Source organism: Penicillium chrysogenum (assembly GCF_028827035.1).
Source record: "Penicillium chrysogenum strain IBT 35668 chromosome Unknown utg000001l_segment0_segment0, whole genome shotgun sequence".
NCBI classification, from domain to species: domain Eukaryota; kingdom Fungi; phylum Ascomycota; class Eurotiomycetes; order Eurotiales; family Aspergillaceae; genus Penicillium; species Penicillium chrysogenum.
This window is the reverse complement of record NW_026622749.1, coordinates 4,353,780-4,376,596: the sequence shown is the minus strand read 5'-3', so window position 1 is coordinate 4,376,596 and position 22,817 is coordinate 4,353,780. Positions and strand designations below refer to the sequence as shown.

General features: G+C 50.1%; 8 protein-coding genes across 8 annotated transcripts; 6 read left to right on the top strand and 2 right to left on the bottom strand.

Moving 5' to 3' along the window:
• Positions 1-2,241: 2,241 nt before the first annotated feature.
• Positions 2,242-3,927, top strand: N7489_001746 (uncharacterized protein; the record flags this gene model as incomplete). Its single annotated transcript, XM_056707501.1, has 1 exon — positions 2,242-3,927. One exon carries the CDS (start codon positions 2,242-2,244, stop codon positions 3,925-3,927), a length of 1,686 nt encoding a protein of 561 aa, XP_056571803.1.
• A 1,276-nt stretch (positions 3,928-5,203) lies between these two features.
• Positions 5,204-6,266, top strand: N7489_001745 (uncharacterized protein; the record flags this gene model as incomplete). The annotated part of the gene is made up of 2 exons (XM_056707500.1): positions 5,204-5,409; positions 5,468-6,266. The coding sequence occupies 2 exons, from the start codon at positions 5,204-5,206 to the stop codon at positions 6,264-6,266; spliced, it is 1,005 nt and encodes a 334-aa protein (XP_056571802.1).
• Positions 6,267-8,270: 2,004 nt separating this feature from the next.
• On the top strand, positions 8,271-9,413 carry N7489_001744 (ribokinase; the record flags this gene model as incomplete). Its single annotated transcript, XM_056707499.1, has 1 exon — positions 8,271-9,413. The coding sequence occupies one exon, from the start codon at positions 8,271-8,273 to the stop codon at positions 9,411-9,413; it is 1,143 nt and encodes a 380-aa protein (XP_056571801.1).
• A 1,521-nt stretch (positions 9,414-10,934) lies between these two features.
• N7489_001743 (uncharacterized protein) lies at positions 10,935-12,001 on the top strand (the record flags this gene model as incomplete). The annotated part of the gene is made up of 2 exons (XM_056707498.1): positions 10,935-11,034; positions 11,094-12,001. 2 exons carry the CDS (start codon positions 10,935-10,937, stop codon positions 11,999-12,001), a joined length of 1,008 nt encoding a protein of 335 aa, XP_056571800.1.
• Positions 12,002-12,424: 423 nt separating this feature from the next.
• Positions 12,425-14,490, bottom strand: N7489_001742 (transcription factor TFIIIC subunit TFC1; the record flags this gene model as incomplete). Its single annotated transcript, XM_056707497.1, has 5 exons — positions 12,425-13,634; positions 13,699-13,807; positions 13,858-13,935; positions 13,989-14,295; positions 14,350-14,490. The coding sequence occupies 5 exons, from the start codon at positions 14,488-14,490 to the stop codon at positions 12,425-12,427; spliced, it is 1,845 nt and encodes a 614-aa protein (XP_056571799.1).
• Positions 14,491-15,376: 886 nt separating this feature from the next.
• Positions 15,377-16,266, top strand: N7489_001741 (uncharacterized protein; the record flags this gene model as incomplete). Its single annotated transcript, XM_056707496.1, is given in 2 exon segments — positions 15,377-15,887; positions 15,905-16,266. The coding sequence occupies 2 exon segments, from the start codon at positions 15,377-15,379 to the stop codon at positions 16,264-16,266; spliced, it is 873 nt and encodes a 290-aa protein (XP_056571798.1).
• Positions 16,267-17,186: 920 nt separating this feature from the next.
• On the bottom strand, positions 17,187-18,052 carry N7489_001740 (uncharacterized protein; the record flags this gene model as incomplete). Its single annotated transcript, XM_056707495.1, has 3 exons — positions 17,187-17,453; positions 17,509-17,727; positions 17,795-18,052. 3 exons carry the CDS (start codon positions 18,050-18,052, stop codon positions 17,187-17,189), a joined length of 744 nt encoding a protein of 247 aa, XP_056571797.1.
• Positions 18,053-19,866: 1,814 nt separating this feature from the next.
• N7489_001739 (protein phosphatase 2A regulatory subunit RTS1) lies at positions 19,867-22,530 on the top strand (the record flags this gene model as incomplete). Its single annotated transcript, XM_056707494.1, has 7 exons — positions 19,867-19,890; positions 20,019-20,366; positions 20,429-21,028; positions 21,084-21,437; positions 21,494-21,792; positions 21,854-22,187; positions 22,324-22,530. The coding sequence occupies 7 exons, from the start codon at positions 19,867-19,869 to the stop codon at positions 22,528-22,530; spliced, it is 2,166 nt and encodes a 721-aa protein (XP_056571796.1).
• Between the last annotated feature and the right edge of the window lie 287 nt (positions 22,531-22,817).

Below are 22,817 nucleotides of genomic sequence, written 5' to 3'. Positions count from 1 at the left end.
GGGCCGATCACGTGTAAAGTGCACTAGCCCTCCTACGGACTAGTCTATAACGCTATTTCCACTGCCCCCATAGGATAAGCTAAATCCTATAGCGACCTCAGGTATGTACAAATATAGACAGTATGTATGCACGTCATATTGTAGCACATGAATGCAATAGATGGACAGATTGAAGGGAGAGTGTCTGAAGTCCAAAATGAGCTGAAGGTCCTTCAACCATATCCCAGGCAACCTGTATTTTTTTCTTTTGTTCCTTCATCGCAATTCTCAACTTCTTCATCTTGTTGCAACGCTCACCAAACAGTGTCACGAACTGACAGAAAATGATTAATGGACCCTCACCCAGCCTAGGTAGGTCGCCGAATATTCGAAGCTGTGACCTGATCCCGAGTCGCTGGCCAACAGCACACGTCCACACTTTGCCGTCTAGCTCCCAGCTCATAACGCATTTTCTTAGCGCTACTGTGAATTCTACTCCCACGGGAGCTGGAGCCATCCACGTCCTTATGTCTCTCGTCAGCCAAACGCAGCCAACAAGAGGAGAGAGAACTGTCGGAGACAAGCGGGAGGTGCTGTGGAAATACGTGCATGCTTCGCTTCTGCACATGGGGATGGATTTTGGAGAGTACAGAGGAGCCCTATCTTCCACGCTAGGGGACCTATTCAAACAATGTGTATCAACAGGACCGCTACTTTTCAGTTACCTCCATGCCCCAGGGCACCTTCAATACACCTTTGAACACTTGCGATTGTCTCCTCGGACATCTTTACGGATCGCATGTATTTGGCAGAAGTTCCAGGACAAGAATTTTGCTAACCAGCTGAATCAAACCAGCCACCACCCGAAGACACTTCAAACCCTTGGTACACGAATGAGACGCCCTCGGCCTTAATGGTCTCCCATCTTTCCGCGACATTGCCGCAACTGAACGCTCGAATGGACCGCATTGCAACCCGGGAAATTGTGGAATTCCAGGAAATGGACCCACACATGAAATGTCTAATAAGGCACAAAGAAACCCCAATTCACACGGGAACTTGGCTGGTTCCTTGGGTTCGACTGAAGCTAGCAGGGACACCAATTTGCAATGGCCGGGCTTACCCATTCTTTTGAAGCTAGTCTTAACGACAGCTTGCTCCATGTGTCTGAGATACACAGAAAGGAGATTGAAGCTCCGGGCTTTGGGACAACTTTCGACCTTGCGGAACTCGTGGTCCAGCAAGGTACTTACCCGGAGCTCCATCTAAGGGCCGATGATAGATATTCTTTGGAATGAAGAGCCCCATAATATACCTAAGGGTATACAATCACAACCCACTGCGTGCAGCCCTGCCAAAGGCTCAGGATCTGGTCATACAGACCTTGAAGAGCTTGCCCAAAAGAAAAAAAGGTCTGTCTCCCGATTAGCCGTATCCTTTCTCGGACACCAAATCAAGGATTTTTCTGCATTCCCAACACACTTTACTCTGCATGCTCGCTTGCCTATTAAGCAGGCCATTCGATCTAAACCACCTGGCTATAAGGAGCCCTTCCATGCATAACTCTACATTGTGGCGGAACTTAACAGAAACCTGGCTAACGTCCCTACACATTACTGTGCAACCTTTTTATATCTCCTACCGATTTACTACGCTCGTTGGATGCTGAATAGGATCATAGGGCAGGTTTCCATTGATCCGTCTAAGGGCATCGGTAAATATAAGGCCTTCCTAGGTCTTGGTGTGAACATGGGAGCTTACGTACCGCGGATGCTGTTGGAAGAACTCTCTGTCAATAACGACCTTCTTCAGGATACAAGCTCGCTCCTGGCGTATATCACGAATTTCAATTTTCTAAGTACTCGCGATTGTAAAGAGCTCAACTTGCGCGGTTCTTTTTACTGCCACTGAATAATAAATTCCTTTCCGTTCCCACTTCGAAGAACTAAGGCTTTCTGGTCAGTTGATCCCTGTAGCACTATATCCCGAACGTATTGCAGTGTCGCATAAGTAAATGGTTAAAGGGCCGAGGTTTGAGACGAACTGCTCGAGGAGTCCTTCGCTGCAAACGTGTGCTAGGCTTGTCTCCTGTCGTCTCGCCTTACGTGTAGGTCAGAAGCAGCAGGAGCTCCTCCGTTTGTTTTCTTTTTCTTCTTCTCCCCCACACCATCGTCTCCCTTCTCATCAATTCTCTTCTCTGTCCCTCACTTGATCCATCAATCGTCCCATTTCGTACCACTACTCCACCCACCTGAACCCATTATGGCAGAATCAAGTACCACTGATCTAACTGTTGAACCTGTCGTCGAGGCTCCTGCCTCTGTCGAAGAGTCGCCAGTTGAACCTGCCGTCGAAACTCCTGTCTCTCTCGCTATGTCTCCAGTTGAACCTGTGGCCGAGGCTCCTACCTCTGTTGACGAGTCATCAGTTGAGCCTGTCGTCGAGACTCCTGCCTCTGTCGATGAGTCGCGAGTTGAGCCTGTCGTTGAGACACCTGCCTCTATCATGTCACCAGTTGAACCTGTCGTTGAGACCCCTGCCTCTATCATGTCACCAGTTGAACCTGTCGTCGAGACCCCCGCCTCTATCATGTCACCAGTTGAACCTGTCGTCGAGGCACCTGTCGTCGAGGCTCCTGCCTCTGTCGAAGAGTCGCCAGTTGAACCTGTCGTCGAAACTCCTGTCTCTCTCGCTATGTCACCAGTTGAACCTGTGGCCGAGGCTCCTGCCTCTGTTGACGAGGCATCAGTTGAACCTGTTGTTGAGACACCTGCCTCTCTCGTTAAGTCACCAGTTGAACCTATCGTCGAGACTCCTACCTCTCTCGTCAAGTCACCGGTTGAACCTGTCGTCGAGGCCCCTGCCTCTGTCGACAAGCCACCAGTCCGCTCTGTCTCCAAATCAGCTGCCCACCCCGAACATAAAAGTCCGCCTCTTGCAGAGCTTGTTCCCTCTCGGTCAAGATCATCATCCCTGGAGGAGGGGGAAATACCCCAATCCCCAGCGAGCCACCAGCGCGCCCGGTTTCAAGCAAACCCCCAGCAGCCCACAGGTAGACGAGGCCCGGATCGACAGGTCCGATCTAAAGACCCATCACCGGAGCCACAGTTCAACCAGCCGCAAGATCAACAAGCTACGGCGAGTTTAGGACACAGGCAATCCCGGTCCAAGCAACCACGGTCCAAGCAGCCACAGTCCAAGCAGCCACAGTCCAAGCAGCCACATCAACTACAACCCATAGCGAGTCTAAAGCGCAAGCGAACCCAGTCGAGCCCACCTGGTCTGGGACGCCGAGCAAGGAAGCAAAGGATAATTGGAAAAACCTGTGTGGAACTTGGATACAAGTTCTCTGGTGCTATCATCGTGGCCATCCCCATGGAGGCCGATGAGGTCGCTCGCTGCATTCATGAACTCCCTGTGCCTCAACAGGTTACTCGCAGGCTAGTTCTCTACAGTGATGCATGCATTCGTGACACCTCTGCAGCTGCGGGGATAGTTTGGAAGTCCCCAACGTCTCTACCCGAATGGGATGGGTTGGGCGTTGGGTATCCTTCCAATACCAATAATTCAGGCGTTGTGGAGCTGTATGCCATTGCCTGCGCAATGAAATTTGCGCTCGACTATATTGGCCATCCTGCATTTGCTGTTTCTAGCAAAAACTCCCCCGGGTCAAGCCATTTTTTGCCAGGAAATACGCGAATTATGTCGCGTGCCCACATCATGAAGAGGGAGGTAATACTGTTCACCGACGACCGCTACGCGCTGCAGCGGCTGGACAGCGCACTTGCCAACCCGGTGGGGGGACCCTATGGCCCCCTCCTGAAGGCAATCTGCGACCTGTCGCAGCTGCTAGCACAGAACGATGTGCACCTGGAGCTCCATTGGAGTCCAGATCACGCCGATATTCCGGGAAACGAGGCTGCCCACGATATGTCTGAAGCGCATTAGTGGAGACCAGGCTTACGCTCCTACGAGCGATGTCGTCAACCTCTAGGGCTGTTGGAAAAGATTAGTCAGCACTCAAAGGCACTGCATGTCGAGCTCCACTTGAGTCCGGGGCATTCTGGGGTCCCCGGCAACGAAGCTGGTGATAAACTGGTGAAAAACACAATGTACGAGCTTTTTGCAGCAACGGCAAGCTCCTGGCCCACTGCTAAATCAGCTACAAGCATGCCGACACAGCCTGTTCCAGTCCAGGTTAAGTGTTGAGATCTCCCTATGTCACGTGACGTCTCCCATGTATGTAGTCTGCTCTACTTCCTTTCCATCTGTATCACATAGCTCTCTGTACAATATTATCATATTGTCCAGCCTTTCATGATCTCTGCCAGCCAGTAGATTCTATCAGGTTATGAGCCCGGGGGACTCGTTATTGATCTGATCTCACAATCGGTCAATATCCTCGGCTTGTGCGTCTTCTTCAAAGAAGGCGCAGTGTGTATCTTACTACACAAGCGTGTAATTTTATTACACAGGAGGTAGTCCTGCACCCCTCCTACATCAAAAAACCCGAAGCTTACAACACGTCTCCCTGCTATCTCTACGGAGCGGGAGAATTGCCTTTTTCGGCGACGTGAATAGCTTCAAATTTCATCTGTAGGGTGGGCGGTGTCTCGTACTGAGATTTCTGCCGGATATTATCATCCTATCTTGTTTCTGACCTCAACATTAAGCAGTAGTGCTCTTGTACATAATAGCTGTACAGCTCCGACAATATCATGTTATGCTTGTGTAACTCGTGATTTCGTTTCCTACATAGCGCGGAGGCTTTCTTCAATCTTTTGCAAAAGCTCGGCCTTCGTGGTGGGACCCTTGTCTTGCCCTAATCAACCATAACACCCTGGCGATAACAATCATCTAGGTCACAAGCAGCAGGTGTCGAATTGATGCCCCTGGTTTGATTTTCCTTCTCTTCTCTTTTTTCCCTTCTTCCTTCTCCTCTGTACCCTCTCCTTTGTAGCTCCACCTGAATCATCGGTTCCTTTCCCTACGCCTCCCTCAACGTCACTATCAACCCCATTCAATATTAGCTCCCATCCGAGTCTTGAATATCAGGACAAGGTCACAAACGAGGCAAAATGCAACAACCGGGGCATGCCAGGAAACTTGTCCGCTCTGCCAGCTGCCCACCTGCGCTTGGCCAGGGAAGACACGACGCACCCCAAATAACCACAGGGCCTGAGTCAGCTACTTCGTGCTGTTTTGATCGAATTCCCGTTGCCCCATGGGGCACTATGCAGGTTCCGGGTCAAGCGCCAAACTCCCTGACGAATCCGCTATCGTCCTGAAGAAAGCATCATCCAGCCTGAATGAGTCTCCCGTAAGCCCGAACGAACCAACCCCCGGTCCAAGCGAGCCACCTACCGATCTGAATACAGCAATCTCGGCTTTGACAGAGTCAGTCACCGACCTGGGTAACTCCATCTCCAGGTTGAAGAAATCAATCCCCTACCAAACCGCCTATTGGATCGAACCAGTCTGTCACCAGCCCGAAGGAATTGTGCGGCCCAAGCAAACGGCCAACTCGTTCAAGCAACACGTCTCCTGAACCTGGCAGCCTGAAAAAGAAGCAGTCCTCCGCAGATTCACTAGTGGAGATTCCCAGACCATCAAAGGCGACCAAAGATGAAGTTAAACGTTTCTCCTGGGAGCTTGGTCAGGAGTTTACTGGATTCGTCTCTTTACTGGAGGGCTATGTGGCCATCGACATTGCCAAGAATATTCTGCAGCTTCCCATCCCAGCCAATGTATGCAAGCGACTGGTCTACTTCTCAGACGCTTCGATACGGTCGTTCTATGGTGCAGGCGGGATCGTCTGGACAAAGAGCTTCGCATTTCCCGAGTGGGAGGGAAAGGGCATACCGTACCCCTCAAAGATCGATAGCACCGCGGTTCTTGAGTTATTCGGAATCGCATGCGCCCTAGAATTGGCCGTCCAGGATATCGACAAGCCCCGCGCAATGGTCGACCAGAGTCTCCCTCGGGACAAGGAGTTCTTTCAAAACCACTTGCTACAGACCCGATCATCCCTGCTTATCAAGACTAAGGAGGTATTCATCTTCACTGATGATATCTTCGCCCTTAAGCGTATTAGTGGGGATGTGCCTTATCCCCCTAACGGAGATATTTCGAGTCAGTTGGAAGTGATCAGTCGGCGCTCAAAAGCGCTTGATGACCTTGGGGTACACGTCGAACTTCATCTGAGCCCCGGCCATAGGGGAATCCCAGGAAATTCCGAGGCAGACAGACTGGCGAGACGGACACAGAATAGGATGGAGCCCAACTAATCTTGCCTGACGATCAAGTCATCCCAGGATGAACCGGTGGAGACAACCTCAGACCCAAGTTCCCGCGCTTTTAATGCCCTCTTCTTCCCCCTCTTCCTGTATGTCTCTAGACGTCCCTCTCACAGCTTTGTAAAATTAATATGACAAACTTTTCATTTGCAGACTACCTAGATAGAATAGATAATTATCTAGGGGGGTGCCCCTGTAGTTATCCCCTATAAAGAGGGCTGAGTAGTGATAGGGATAGTTTTCCTCGTTTTAGCTTCTTAGACCTGATGTTATTTTAGGATTACATACCTTGGTTCATTCTCACTTGTACTTTAACCTTACTTCGTTGTCATTTGTATTTTAATGGACATTGTAAGTTTGAAAGCAGATACGAAATAGATCAGATATAAAGTCAATTGGAAGTCGATTTCAATTTGCGTCGTATGATGCATTCCCCGCCAAGCCCAAGTGGAATTTGCACTACTTCGACTCAGCCGTACCCTCCCTACATCATACTACATATATACGCCAGAACCAGAAAGGGCGGTAGCGCAGAGAACTTATTTGAATACACAGGTTGAAGTTATTTAGTGTTAATAATTAGAAGCAACGAGAGCTTTACTAGTAGGCCAGAGCAGGAACTGAACTTCTTAGATATATCAAGGTATATATGACAAAGGAAGGCTATGGATTTAATCAGCAACCACATATGAAGTAAGTCAGATACGAACTAGAACCGATGGTGATGTGTGTGTCAAGTGAAGTTAGTAGGAGTAGGAGATGGGTGTTAAGTTTAACTTCAAGATAAGGATTTGCATGGAAGAACCCCTTGTAGCCCAGTGGTTATTGCTATTCGCTAGCCCCTGCGGAGTTCGAAGGATCGAGTCGTGTAGGGAGATTCATGGGTTTCCGCGGTACCTGGTCCGATCCCCGGATTGCTCAAACCTAAGGGTGGTTTCCAATACCTTTATCTTTTTTAGCTCCTGCATGTTATATCATATTATTTTTACTTGTTTTCAATTTGTCAACCCCCTACTTCATCGCCCCTTTGCTTTCCTTTCATTTCTCTCATTTTCCCTTCTTTCTCATGATAGAGTCTAGAAAAGAGAGGATTATCACATGTCTCACCAGATCGGATCCCAAATAGATCAGATATGGCACTGAAGCCTTTTGGGACCGCTTGCTTGTCTCTTCCTGTTTGAGCTGAAGCTCTGAGGAAACACGCTGAACTGGCGTTTAATAAATGTTTCTTCTTTGATTTTATTCATTATTTGTTGATTGAACAGGGATAAACTTTCTCCCACGCCTTCTCATTGATTTCTAACTCTACACCCCTACAGAAGCTATGTGATCGAATAGAAAGAGTACGGAGACTAGATGAAGGAACTGTGCAAGACAACATGGATCCCGCAGTCCAAGGTAATGGTAAGCCTGCTGTCGAAGCCATTATCAAGCCTGTTGTTGAAGCTAATGCTGACCCTTCCGTGAAAGCCAACGTTGACGCCGCCGCGGCCGAGGGTCATGCACAGGCCACGCCAGTGGGGTTTGAGTCTGGGAAGATTCCCAAGTAATAGACATCTACCGGTACCATCAATTCTGCAATTAATATCGAGTTACTTGTATTTGCAAAGTAGGATGATAGGAGTCCCTTATTCAATTTTTTAGATATGTACGGAGTAACGTTGTCGAAATAGACGTGGCTGTATAATGTAGATCGGATCCACGGAAATGTGGCTTCCGGCCCCACATATTCCACTCCCGAGATGCCCCGCCCAGACGTCATTCTAATTCTTTTTTCCACCTCAGCCCTTCCAAGATTGTCTCTCAAATGACCCGACTGAATTTTTGGACTGTCTTCCTCCCCTGCGTTGTGTACGTGCAGTACTAAAATCTATATTACCAGCGTCTTCTCCCACTTATACCCCTCCAAACTTTCCGCATCCCCAGCCCGACCAAAGGACACAACCAGCCCCCGGACCTACAATACACGAACGGAACTGAAACGCCTTGTCGATCATGCCACCTCTTATCCGAGTCATTGGATCCCTCAATGCGGACATGGTCTCGGTCACGCCCCGATTTCCAAACCCAGGCGAGACAATCACCTCCTCATCCTACTTCACCAGCGCGGGCGGCAAGGGCGCAAACCAAGCCGTCGCATGTGGACGCATGTCCCGAGCCAAGCCAACCGGCACCACGAACTCCACAAGCGACGTCAATGTCGAGATGATGGGCGCAGTAGGGGCTCTGGACGGTCACTTTTCCGCCTTGCTTAAACCGACCCTTGAGAGATCTGGTGTCGACCCGTCGCGAGTCAAAGTCATCGAGAACGCATACACGGGTGTCGCGGTGATAGTCGTGGACTCGTCAGCTGGTGGCGAGAACCGCATTCTGTTCTCGCCCGGTGCAAATTACGACGGCATGCAGCCTACTCCGGAGGTGCTAGGCATGGCGCTAGCAGCGCCTGTTCCCGATGTTATCGTCATGCAGGGAGAGATCCCGGTCGACACCGTTATCGGGATACTACGTGAGGTTGCTTCTTACAAGGCCAAGGCTCGCGCCACTGGGAAATGCGGCATTGAGTGCGGCCCGGATGTTATGCTTAACCCGGCACCTGCGCCGCCTGGTGGCCTGCCTGAGGATGTGTACGCTGCTGTCGACCATTTGATTCTCAATGAGACAGAGGCTGAGCTGATGACTCCGCCTGTGGATCAACTGCTTCGCACGGCTCCGGATGCAGAGGGCTTGGATAGCAAGGAAAAGGTCGCTCGATATTTCCACAAATTGGGTGTCACCTACATTCTTATCACGTTCGGGGCGAACGGCGTTTGGTACAGTGCCGCAGATAGCGGCTCGTCTGGACCAAGTGATGGAGTACACCGCTTCACCAATGATATCCCAGCCGCCCCTGTCTCTCGGGTCCTGGATACTACTGCCGCGGGTGATACATTTGTTGGGGCCTATGCCGTCAGGGTGGCGCGGTGGCGCGAGAAACGTCGTGCGGAGGGCAAGGCTGGACAGGATATTGCGGATGATGAGAAGACATACAGGTACAAGACTGTCATGGACGAGGCGATGCGTTTGGCTGCACGCGCCTCGGCTCGAACTGTGGAACGTCAGGGCGCCATGGATAGCATTCCCTTTGAGGATGAGATCTAAGGGGATTGGCACAGCAAGTCTGTGGTCATGTACATTATTATATCACGAGATACTACGGACTATGTGGACTATTCTGGTCGGCATTTCCTGCCTGTAATGGAATGCCGACGCGACAGTACGTCGATGGCGTAAAGGATAGGCTCTCTCGGCTTTCGCGAGGAATGCAACAAGGATCAATCCACCGAAGGAAATAATCCGAGCCCACGAGGAACAGGGGGTGCAGGTGCCATCAAACCTTGGAGACCTTGTCCAAGTAATATCCCTATTAATAACCCTCCATCATCCTACGCCCTGGGACAGCCTTCAGGGGCGATTCCTACTTTGAACCACCTGGATAGCCAGCCCAGAGTACATTCCCCAGCCTTGAGTGCGCGACACCCCCAGACACCCCCAAACCTCACCTGAAACCGAACTTCGTAGAATGTTCCACATTCACCTCAAACCCTCGCAGCCCCCGATCGGCCACTGCATGCATGGTTTCATCCGGTAACCTCAGTCCGGATGGGGGACAGCCAATGGAGACAGATGCGTTGGCAGATTTTCAGTAGACATTTCATGCAACATACTATTAGCGGAATTGGAGACGCTGTTCGGCACGAATGAGCGCACAATGCGCAAGGAAGAGACGTGAACGCGAAGTCGCGCGCGAAGGAACGTACAAGACGTGGACGTGGAGGTATTTGGTACTTACGCGATGTATGCGCTAGTGGCGGGAGGTCGGGTACCGAATACTTAGGCTGCTGACCGACGCGTCCAAGGGATACGCGACATGCAGTGTTCAGCGGGGGGGTAAATTGGACTTTTGACCTTTGCCCCGGTGATTTTGGTAATGATTTACTTGTACAGGCAATTCTAGGGAAATTAAGAAGAATTAATTGTGTACAACATTGTCGGACAGAGGCACTGTGATAGAAACACCACAATACTCCGTATGGAGTAGAGGATGCATAATCCGTAGACATACGGAAAAGCGCGTACGATCGTAGTGATCTGCATATTACCATTGTTTCCACACGAGACATCGAAGAATGAAACCCGTCAATTGGATTGTGCTGGGAATTGCATAAACGCCACTTTTCGAATTGGCAGCCTCCACCAAACGCGACGCGCTCGAGTATGCAGGCCTTGAAATAGTTCCCTTCGCCCTCCATTTGTGACTCCTCATGTCCATTTTGCTCCTTGCCTCGAAACTCTCTAATCCGAAGCTCTTCACGTTCCAACTTACTATATCTACCTCATCGTTGCACGTCTTTTACCCCGAATCATCCCTCGTTCTCTCTCTTTCTCTCCCTCTCAACGGGTGTAGTCGACCATATCCTACCCATTCCTTCATTTGATCCAAATTTCATCCGACCAATTCCTATCATTCAATCATTTTATTTCTTTTGATTCTTCTGTCTTGCACACTTACCCTCTTCAAATCGTGCGATCGGCCTGTCTAGTGCCTATTGTAGACCGCCAATCCTCCCCCACTTGGCGCTGACCAAAAGACCAAAACAAAACATCCCTTCTTCCTCCACCATGGCCACTCTCACTATGACTCCGACTCGTCAGCCTTTGGGCTGTTTGGACACGATGCCGTTGATGCGCTCGAAACTTAATCGTCAGAACCAGCAAAATGGTACGTGATGACCCATGTTTTGATGTTCCCAAAATGGTCTAGCTCACAATTGTAACCAGGTGCCATGTCCGTGAAGTCCACTCCAATGAAGAGTATGAAGAGCTCAATCTTCATTGACGCCGATTCCGAGAATATCAATCCAGCCAGCTTTTCCACAAAACGCAAACGTACCTTGGAGGACGACGAGGACAAGAGCGCGTCCAAGCCGGTCAAAACATCCCGCATGGCTCTTTCCACCCGCATCAACATCTCCCCCGTTCGCTCGACTCCCTCGAAGATCTCAATCACTACTCCCAAGTCAGCTCCCATCCTTAAGCCCGCTGGTCGCTCGCCACCTCCCAAGTCAAGCCAGTCAGCCACTCGCCGTTCGCTCATCGCCAAGCCCCGTTCGGAGCAATATAGCAAGCGCGGCGTCGCTCGTCCCTTCTCTCTTGCCTCCGCTCTTGCCAAATCCACAACTCCCAAACCTGCTCCTGCCCCCAAGGCCCCGGCCTCGTGGTGCTTCGATATCCATGTCGACACCGAGCAGGAGGAAAACACCAACCTGATGCAACACTCAACCACTGTCCTGGATATCAGCGACGACGAGGGGAAATCCGACCCCTGCCCTCGTGGGAAGGAGAACATTCCCCCTCACGAACTGGACATCGAACTCCCCCGCGCTCGTCAGTCTACTACCACCACCCCTGCTGCCGCTCGCAAGTCAGCAAAGATGGAGGAGACCCGTGCTCCGCTCGGGGAGCTCAACGCTGCCGAATACTATGCCGAAGATTGCAATGCCTTCTCATATGCAATTGTTTATGATGAAGAGCACTCGCCTGCGTTTAAGAAGCCTTCTTCGCCTCTTGCGCAGAGTCAGCAGACTCTTGCCACTACTTCCATTGCTTCTGTTTTGGATGTTACTCCGGCCGAAACCCAGAAGGAAAACCACGAGGACGCAACTGATAGCATGAAGTCTACTATTTGATCTGTCTTCTCGTCATTCTTCGCATCTGCATCTGCATCTGGCTCAGTGGCGCTGTTTTTCGGCCTGGTTGGGCCCGATACCTATACCTATTTGCTTGGTTTTTTGGGGTTTCTCTTTCTGTTGGGTGTTGGTCGCTTTTGGGGACTGGGGCTCAGTCTATACGGTGCTTTGGTATAACGCTTGCTACGAATTATGTATCTTTTTGCTTCACTATTGTGACCACTCAGGTTGACTTTCTTTATCCTGTCTAATTGATGAATTATTGTCTGTGTTATGTCTAATGCTTCACGATGCATTCCGAGTCTACCTATATCTTTAGCGAGGATTAAAATGGATGATTATTTCGATGACTACATTGAGCACAAAGTATCATTTTTTCTAGATGTAGCCAATCCTAAACTAAGCTGGGAGTCCCGTTACTCGTTACTCGTCCTCGTCATCATCCATGTCGTCACTATCATCACCGTCGGCCTCATCGTCTTCATCGGCTTCATCAGCATCCCTCGCCGCAGCGGCATCCGCAACCTGATCAGCCAGCATCTCCCTCCGCTGAATCTCTGCCTCTTCACCTTCACTCTCCTCATCGACTTTCTCAGGCTCAGGCTCAGGCTCAGGTTCCGGCTCAACACTCTTCCCCTTCACAGCCTGCTTCCCCTTCACCCTCCCCCTACCCTCCCCAGCCTCTCTCCTAGCCAATCCAGCATTAGCCGTCAAATCCCTCCAAACCGGCGAACTCCGAATAATCGCCCGAACCTCCGTAGCAAGACTAATCTCCTTCGGCGACGCAGTCTGGGGATCAAGCGTGAACAACGAGAAATCAGTCTCAGACTGCGCATGGTCAGGAAGCCGCATAATCTTCGTATAATCCTCATCAACCGGCTCCCGCCCCTCCATCAACGCCTGAATCTTATTCCGCATAATCGTCTTCGCCTTCGCAAGAGCACCATTCCGAAACCACCCATCAGTAACAATATCGCACTCGCTGCGCAGGAACCCAGGCCCCGCATCAGGTGGATACAGACACGCCCGCAGCTGCGCGTCCTCGATCTCGCCAACCATCCAGATCCGTCCGTCATGCGCAAACGGTAGCTTGCCAGTGAATATATGGCCCGTTGACAGCCCGCCGGCGCCTTCGTCTTCAACTACGCGCATCTCGCTCGGCCGTGGGACAGTGTGTCGTCGGCCGCCGCTTCCGTCGCGCGCGAGCTCGGCTTCCCGCGCCAGAAGTCGGAACATGAAGGTTTGGTAATGTCGGTACTCTGGTGATGTGCGTGGGTCGAGGCCGAACTTGATGATTGCGTCGCGCCAGGGCCCGGATCGGAAGATGTAGCCCACGTACGGAATTGCGTGCCGCAGGTTCAGACGCTCTTCGTCCGTTGTTAGGTTGTTGCGTAGGCCGCGACGTGTCCAGGCGGGTTGCTTTTCGTATAGGGCGTTTAGAGTGGCGATTGTTCGCAGCATGCCAGCGTCCAGTGCGCTTATTGGGAGCATGTCTGGGCGTGGCTCTGTTGGGACCTGTGGTATATCGTAGGGCACTAGGTAGGTTCGGATTTTGTTGGCGGTTTGTGTGTTCACTGTTTCCAGTTGGCCAGAGCGGCCAATTGCTTGTTTCACTGTTGGGTTTTGCCGGTAGCTGGGAGGGAGAGGTTAGTGGTCTGGTGGTCTTGGCTTGCTGCTTTTGGCGTGGTGGCTCTTACATGTAGTGGAATGGGACATCTCCGTGGCTGAACGATGGCGGTGGAATGAGATCTGCATTTGCGATGGTGCCTTTTGTCATTTCGATGTCAAATTGCTTCATTTTGTCGACTGCCCCTTGTTAGTACGTTTCTACAGGAGTGCATGTCAAGTAGACTCACAGTCAAACGGCAGAATTTGGTCTCGGAACCTGTTCGTAAATGAACTCGCCGTAGTCGAGTAAACGAAATCAGGGATTCCTGATATCAGACGTTAGCAAACTGGCAATGGAGCATCGAAGTAGTGAACTTACCTCGGAACACATGTGTGCGTTCAACCCTCCCGACTGGCTCAATCTGGTACTTGGAAGGGTTATCACTCAAACTGCGCAATAGATCCTTAGCAGTCCGTCGCGGTGGCGGCTTGGATGCTTCCGATTCCGGTGCGTCTAGGAAAGGCTCGTTTGAGCCTCTCTTGCGCTTCCGTCCTGTCCGCTTGGGAACAGTGACTTTGAGAAGGACATTGTTCGACTGGATGCTCGTTGACTGGACTGATCGAGCCATGGCATCCTCTGGTCGCAACACCAGATTAGCTAGTGTGCCATCTGCTGGGTTCAGAATCTGTATTATATCAGCATGTATTCAACATTCTCTCAAACAGACAAGTGCTCTCACTGTTTTTATCCCTGGGTCGCCTTGTAAGGTCTCGATCGCCTTGTCGACATTGCGCACCACGGCAGGGTGCTCGACGCTGACAAGGCGACGGGATGGCACTGCGTAGAAAGGGGCAGTTCTGGGCCCCCGCTTATCATCCATGCTCGTTGGTTTTGTATTAGACTTGTGAATGATGTGGTCAAATCATTTGCGCCGGCTTTGAGTCTCAACTGATGTTGGTTGTCGTTGTCTCTGATTTGCTCACGGGTAGGATTGCGCAAATGAGATCAAAGGCAATGCTTCCACTTCCCTTCGGTGCTTTCAGTTGAGTACAGCTGCTTATATGAGATTCTGTATTTTTCTTCACCTTCCCACGATTAAAGGCTCCCAGCAATATCTCTCAGGGTTAGGGAAAGAATCGAGGCTACATTCCACAAGCGGTTAGTGCGCCCACAGGGATCGCGGGATTTTGCTGACTCATCGCATCGAATGGCCGACTACAACTGACCATGGCGGAGCTTTGCTCGAAGAGACAACTCGAGAAAATTGGTTGAATTGACATTTGAAGAAGTGAAACGACACAAATCAGCTCTGTCTTTTACAGTAGCTATCAAAGTGGTCAATGACGTGTGTTCCCTTCGTCTCAGTAAATCCCGCACAGTTACCACATCGCTCAAATTCTAAAACCTGACGACAAGTATAGAATAAACGATGCCAGGCTTTTCCTGCCGCCTGTTCTATACTTATCCAGCGCTGGATTCAAACATACAGCGGTCAAGCGACCAGAGAAGTCATCCGGTCGCAGCCAGTAATGAAACGATCTTCACCACTACCCTCCCGAGGTCGAATATCAGCAACATAATGTGTCCATTGTCCATACAAAGCCAACAGTTTATCTTCTCTTGTCGCCAAAAAATAATACGACTGCCATTCCATCAAGGACACCCGAGTTGAGGAGATGTGATTGGTCGGGTATTGCCAAGCATTCTCCTGAGATCTTCCTTCCCAGGATGGAAGTCATTTCAACAGATCACCCCTTTCGTCCACTATGCCTATGCCTGCCTCAACCTCTACAACCACCTCCCTGGAAGACACTTCATCCCACGCGTATGACACCATTTTTGGTACCAGCACATCCTCTAGTTCGACCGCTTCAGGCACCGGCTCCGGGGAATACCCCGTATTCCCAAACGCTGCCTATATCTCCAGGTTCTATGTTGTCTCATCCCAGGACTCTGGTCTGACCGACCTGGACATTGATCTCTACAATGCATGCTTTCTACCGCATAATCCGTTGTCGCACCACAATTACCGCCGGGATGACGCGTCTGAAGCCATCTCTCCCAAGCCCACCTATCTGATCGACGAGGCTCCGTGTAAACGACAAGCGGCGATTAATTCTAATTGCTACTTCCAAAACACGAACGGCAGTTTTACGGGCCTTCAGCCTTATTCGGGCGACTGGGATGTCCAGCAGCAATGCTATTGTGACATATATCCCTTCTTCGACTCGGCGGCCGGTTGTCAGGAATGTTACAGACAACATGGAGGCATCGAGGGTGTGTCTTCTCCACAGCTTGTCCTTCCATTATGCTGTTCTCGTGGTTTGGTCAAAATGCTAACTTCCACGAAGGCTACCACTGGTTCCCGCAGAGTTACGTGATGGGGGTGTCTAGCGCGTACTGTAGCGCCAGTCCTCAAACGACAGGATTCTATCCCTTCGCCAATGGATACTCAATGATCTCGGCATCTAGTTTGCCTAGTACCACTGCTGTTAATAGTTTAGGCACGCAGACAGCTGCTAGTCTTTACTACACCTACGCTGCTGCTACCGGTGGTAGTAGCAGCGGTGAGAAAAGCAGTGCTGCAACCACGTGTCTGAGCTTAAGGAGAGCCTTGCTAGCCGCGCTGCCACTGGTTCTAATACTCTCTCGATGAGGTTGTATGGGTTTGACGAGACTCGGCGAATAACAATGTAACTATAGGTGGCTCAAACAGTTCACCAGCTATGGTCGATGTAATTCCTACAACGATGTCTTGTGACAATCGTTGATGGGCTTTGTTGAAGAACATACTAATGGATATAATAGGATAGATACTACCTCCAATGGATCTCTGTATTTTGTTTGCTGGACGTGCTTCTGTATTTCTTAAGTCGCTAGGGACAACTATACCTTTAGGGATGGTTATCGAATGGATAATGTGATGGGAAGTTTGAAATAGCAAGAATGTGGTGATCATTTTACATCAGAAACTATGTACGCACTGAAGAAAAGTACCCAGATATCCATGGGTAGAGGCTAGCAGCTTGATCAACATTGGAACTTATGCTATTCTGTCCGCTCTATCTCTCTCTCTATCCACGTGATTGCCATATGTCACTACCCTCGGTGGGTTTCCTGCTTGGCTTTAAGTCCGATGTCTCCTCTCTTTGACCTCCGCGTTCTCGGCAACATTGCCGTAGTTGGTCTCTCCGAATGGGATCACATAAAGGCTATTCTGTGGTTCCGCTGGTCATTCATGGCGACGCTGCGTCTATATTGTCGAAGTTGTTTTATGGTAAATAATACATATGTATGCCCTTGTCTAGTAAGTGGGTAGTAGGGAACGATAAACGATCAGAAAGCAGAGAAGCCCGCTAGAAAATAATGCATTTGATATGCTATGCAATGGCTCTGAAGCAACCGCAGAACCAGACGGGAAACCATCAAAGAAGTCCTAGTCAATAGACGCCTCGTCACGCCATTAACAGGAAACCACGCAAAGAAAATCAAAAGCAAACGAAAAACGAATCGCAATATAGTTAACGCGATCGCGAAGGCCCGCCGCAATGAATCGGGAAAAGCAAGTCAATTGACTCAAAGGTCAGGAATCTCCAGAGGAAACTGGTCAACAATGGAATAACTCCAGCTTGTGACATACTTTCGAACTGTGGAAGTGACAGCTAGATAGAAGGCACAAATTGCGGCGGCCCAGCTGATTGACGCTCCTTCACCCATTCGAAGGCGGAGATGCTCCGTAGCTCGGCGGGCATACTGGAAATGGAGCCCCTCGATGTACTGGGTGTTGGGACGGACCATATGCTGTCTAGCTTCGCACCAAGCGAAATAGCCAGCCTTAGCCTCCTGTGCACAGATTAGCAGATCGTCACAGACGTAGAACGCACTAAAGAAAACTCACATCAGAGACATTGCCTGTCAGCATATGGTCCTTTTTGTGTGTCTCGACCAGGTCATCGAAGGCAGTACAGAGACCATTGATTGCGGTGCCAAGTTCCGCGTAGGCCTTTTCCTGCGACTCGTAACCATCCTTGTATGCAATGTCGTCGGTCCAGTATTTCTCCACGAATTTGATCAAAGCCATCAGCTCGAATACATGGCCCCGGATACCCTGGGGGATCTGCATAAAGTCCCAACGCATGTAAGCATATCTTCTCAGAAAGGGCCCGGGAACAGCCAATATTTACCCAGTCACATTTGTCATCCCTGTCTTTGCACTCATCACAGGTTAGGGGGCAACGAACGTCGATTGAGCACGCCACGTGAAACACGTCGAAGGGCTCTTCATCCAAGTGGCGAACTGCACAGCGAAAACACTGCAGACACCAAAGAGTAGCCAAGTTAATGTATGGTTTGGGTAACTTGTGTTGGGTCTTGGCCTTCTTGTCCGAAGATAGCACGTCGGGATCCTGGCAATTGGTCCGAGGCATAATGAAGTCCGCCATTGTGAAAGTTCAGGCTGCTAGAAGTAAATGCCAAAGGGTGGTGAGCATGGAGGAAAGTAAGAGCCGCTAATCAAGTGACGGTCGGTAGGTAAGTAATGGTCAAGGTCCTAAGTAAGAGTTAGTTGATAAAGAAACTTTGACGGATTTAGAAATATGGTGAGGACTGCGAGTAAGGATGACTGACTAGGCTTGTTGTGGAGCAGATTCCTTGGAACTCTGTATCTGCTCTCGTCGTGGTGTGAAGAAGAGAAGAGAAGAGAACTATTGTCGCTGTACAAATGATCTATTTATACTTGCAATATAGCTGCTAATACCCTATTGTGGTCTAAATGATCTTCTAGTGAGGTTATAATGAGAATTCCCAGCTCTGGTTGCCTTCTAATTACATGCATAACAGATATTTAGGATCTACCACGATATTTCGGTGCCATGAAAAGAAGAAATACGCACTAGGCTAAGAACAGGTGAGCTACTGTAGTCCTTTATCAAGATATATATTTCCACATGTACAAAAATGTTGAGACTGGAACCTCCATATAGTCCCAGCAGTACTATACCTAACAATTGAATGCCATAACATTGGATTGACATAAGTATCTAAACTTTTCAAGAATATGAAGGATGAATTTCCTCTTTGGACCAACTCGTGTGCCTCCCAGGTGATGTTGTGGTCGTGTGGGGCAAAAGCACAGGCCTCTATATGAATCTCCATCTCCAGGACCTGCTTGGCTTTACTCGAAGGGATATATCACCTGGTGAAATTGTATAACTACCTGGATACATGTTTAGAATTGGTTAAACACCTTCCATAACTGCAGGGCTGGATGTCTCAGATTAGTTAGTTAACTTAGTGACGTTGTGCCTCTGTGCCTGAAATTCGAGTCCCACTTGAAGGTCACGTGGACAATGACATAAGCATAATTTGAAACAGGCGGGAAAAAGCATACAGTGGTGGCAGGAGAAGAGGAGGGGAGAAGAATATAGTCGAGTAAATTCATTTTCTGAAATTGAAGCCCGAAGAGATCCAGTTCAATAAAAAAAAAAAAAAAATAGTAGAGCCCTCCGCAAAATACTTGGGCGTGGTCCCCCTCTCATCACCATCACAGCCAGGAGAAGCAACCCGCCTTTCCCTACACCTCAACAACAATCCACTTCCCTTCCTCCTCTCCACAACCCAACGCCATCATCTTTATTTGGTCTTGTGTACATCATCGAATTTACCTCTCGCTAGTCAGATCAAGATTCTTGTGCTTTCGCAGTGGGCTGCGACCTGAGTGCCCATCCCTCTAGTGCTCCCAAATCCCCCGCTCCCAGCCTGCCACTAAGCGACACGGAGATCCTCCAGCGCCGACCAAGCTTGTCCTATAACACCTACCCTCACCGAGCACTCCCACTCGATCCGTCAATTGTTCAACTCATAACTACCGAGGTACGTTTGATCGGACACTAGTCTTCCATTGCCTGTATTGGCCCTTTCTTCCTAGCATCATTGTGCTCCGTGCGCGTGCTGCGACTGCACATTGTTTGGAGTGCCTGATGCTGTTGCCATTGAACCTTTCCATGTATTTCCGGGGCTTTATATTGGCATTTCAGATGCATTTCCCTTCACAATAACCTTCTTACATGCTGTGAGACCCGGACCGCTTATGATAATCTCCTATTAGGTCGATCCAAACACTCCCCCCCTCGTGGCTATCCTGAGCGGCTATTTCTGTTGGTTCCCCTCGATTCACTCCGGCTAGAGTGCGCCGTCTGGCTGCACTGGCACCAAGAAACCTAGCCGAGTACATGTGGCCATCTACATAATCATCAAAATGAAGGGTTTCAGACAGAGAGTGGTTAGTTGTCCGCGTATCCTGCCTAAGCGCACCTCACCGCATGATCACTTCTGCCCATCTATCCCCTTCTTTGCCATGCAGGTGGTGTCATTTCGCAACTCGTCTAACCTTCTATGCCCTGCTTTTAGCATGACCAGTTGTCGCGGGCGAAAGACAACAAGTCCTCGAAAAAGAAAGACTCCAGCTCCGCCTCACAGAATCAATCCCTCGGAATTTCAAACGCGCAGCAGTCTTCTTCCCCTAACCAAGGGACACCCACATCCTCCACAACCTCCCTCAATGACTCGCGAAACAAATCGCCGGACAACGCTTCCCCCGCCGGAACCCCTTCTGCGGGCGCGCCTCACCCCGGCACCCCGGTTCAACACTATATACCCCAACCGGGCGCTGCAGGACAGCCAGGCAATGGACCAGGAACTCCGAGTAGGCAAGGCCAGCCGGCGGCTCCTAGTGTCATAATTAGCCCAAGCGCACCGGTAAGTACAGCCGTTTCACACTTTGGTGAATATTCACATTTGCTAATGATTGGATTCTATAGCATGTCCCCCCTCCTGGTGCCGCCGAAACGATGCCCGGAGATCTCGCACCTCCTAGGAAGTCTCATGTCTTCGACCGCCTACAGACAACTCCTAAGGACATGTCGGAAGGTATCCGGACTCCCAAACGTCAACACTCGTCGCGATTCGACATCTCCGATCAGCGCCAGAGAGAACTGGAGAAGTTGCCGGGATTCCACGAAGTACCTCCCAACCGGCGCCAAGATTTGTTCATGCAAAAGATCGACCAGTGCAACATCATCTTTGATTTCAATGACCCGACAGCCGATATGAAGTCCAAGGAGATCAAGAGGCTGGCGCTACATGAACTCTTAGATTATGTTGCCAACAATCGGTCGGTCATTACAGAGCCCATGTATCCTCGCGTGGTAGAGATGTTTGCCAAGAACCTGTTCCGTCCTATTCCTCCGCCTATGACGCCCCAAGGCGAGGCATTTGACCCGGAGGAGGACGAGCCGGTGTTGGAAGTGGCTTGGCCTCATATCCAAGTCGTGTATGAATTCTTCTTGAGATTCATCGAAAGCCAGGATTTCAACACGAACATCGCGAAGGGTTATATTGACCATCAGTTTGTGCTTTCGGTATGTCTCCTGATTCTTAGTTTTTATGTTGGATGCAAGCTAATGCTACTTATAGTTGTTGGACCTATTTGACTCAGAAGATCCCCGGGAACGTGACTTCCTCAAGACAACTCTCCATCGCATCTATGGAAAGTTCTTGAACTTGCGGTCATACATCCGCCGATCCATCAACAACGTCTTCTTCCAGTTCATGTACGAAACAGAACGCCACAACGGAATCGCTGAGCTGCTCGAAATCCTGGGTTCCATTATCAACGGATTCGCTTTGCCGCTGAAGGAGGAACACAAGCTCTTCTTGACTAGAGTGCTCCTGCCCATGCACAAAGTGAAGAGCCTCAGCATGTACCACCCGCAATTGGCATACTGCATCGTGCAATTTTTGGAGAAGGACTCCTCATTGACTGAAGATGTAAGCTCCCATTTATCTTTCTCCAGCATACCTTGAGTACTAACTAACACGCCTAGGTTGTTCTCGGCTTACTGCGCTTCTGGCCTAAGACTAATAGCACTAAGGAGGTGATGTACCTGAACGAGGTGGAAGACATCTTCGAGGTTATGGATCCGGGCGAGTTCGCCAAAGTCCAGGAGCCTCTGTTCAATCAGTTGGCCAAGTCTGTTGCCAGTCCCCATTTCCAGGTTGCTGAACGTGCTTTGTACTTCTGGAACAATGAATACTTCTGTAATCTCGTAAGCGACAATGTGGAGACAATTCTCCCGCTTATGTTTGCTCCGCTTTACGAGAACTCGAAGGGACACTGGAACCGGTGAGTTCGATCTGCATAATGCTACTGACTTCGATATGGGCTAAGTTAACCCTTGAATCAGAACAATTCACAGCATGGTCTACAATGCCATGAAGATGTTCATGGAGATCAACCCGCAACTCTTCGATGAATGCTCTCATGATTACACCGAGCACCAGAACAACGCAGACCAACGCGAAAAGACTCGCGCGGACCGGTGGGAGGTGATTGAACAACAGGCCAAAGATCGAAAGAATGGCATTCCCCCACCACCACCCCCCGCCCTTGACGTGCCGGAGCCGATCGATGAGGTAGAGGCCATGACCCACGAGAGTCAAAGGCGGTTGAACTCCCTGAAATTGCAAGAGGATTCCGATTCCAAGGAACGGCCCAGCCGGGAAGGCACCCCTAATTCGGTAAGTCCAGTGCATCTCTGATCTGTGCTGCATTGCCCAGATACGTGCATTCCTATGCGAAATACTTCTTTTCTCTGGCCCTATCGCCCTCGTTCTTGTCTTTTGCTAAGAGCCACGTCCGCCCATGTACAGCCAGCGTGATTCTAACGTGAAAACGTCCGTTTGCTCCAGACACGACGCCGAGGCTCGATTCGAAACACTGGCCGGCGGCGACGGAGCGGAAGCGGCAGTGAGATTCGCCCGCGACGACGATCGGTCGGCAGTGGTACAAGTGCAACCAATGTACAGATCTTGCATCGAAGCAATTCCACAAAATAACGTCTCGGAGGAGATGGACTGCTGATGGACATGTGATTTCCGTTTATTTTCTCCTGCGATGGCATAGCGACTATGGGGCAACGATATTTTTGTCTTTTGATTTTCGGCGGTACTCGCCCGGACTGATGCCCTCAACCTGTCTGCCTTTTATTTGTCTTTTTTTTCCCTTCCCCTTTTCTTTTGTGTACATGGATTTTCCTTTTTCGATATTTTCCCTTCCGCGACGAACTCCCTCAAAATTTGAGTTGGAACCAGTCTTAGAACCGTGTTCGGGTATGGAAAACGGGTGCGAATGGCGTTTCATCCATTGAC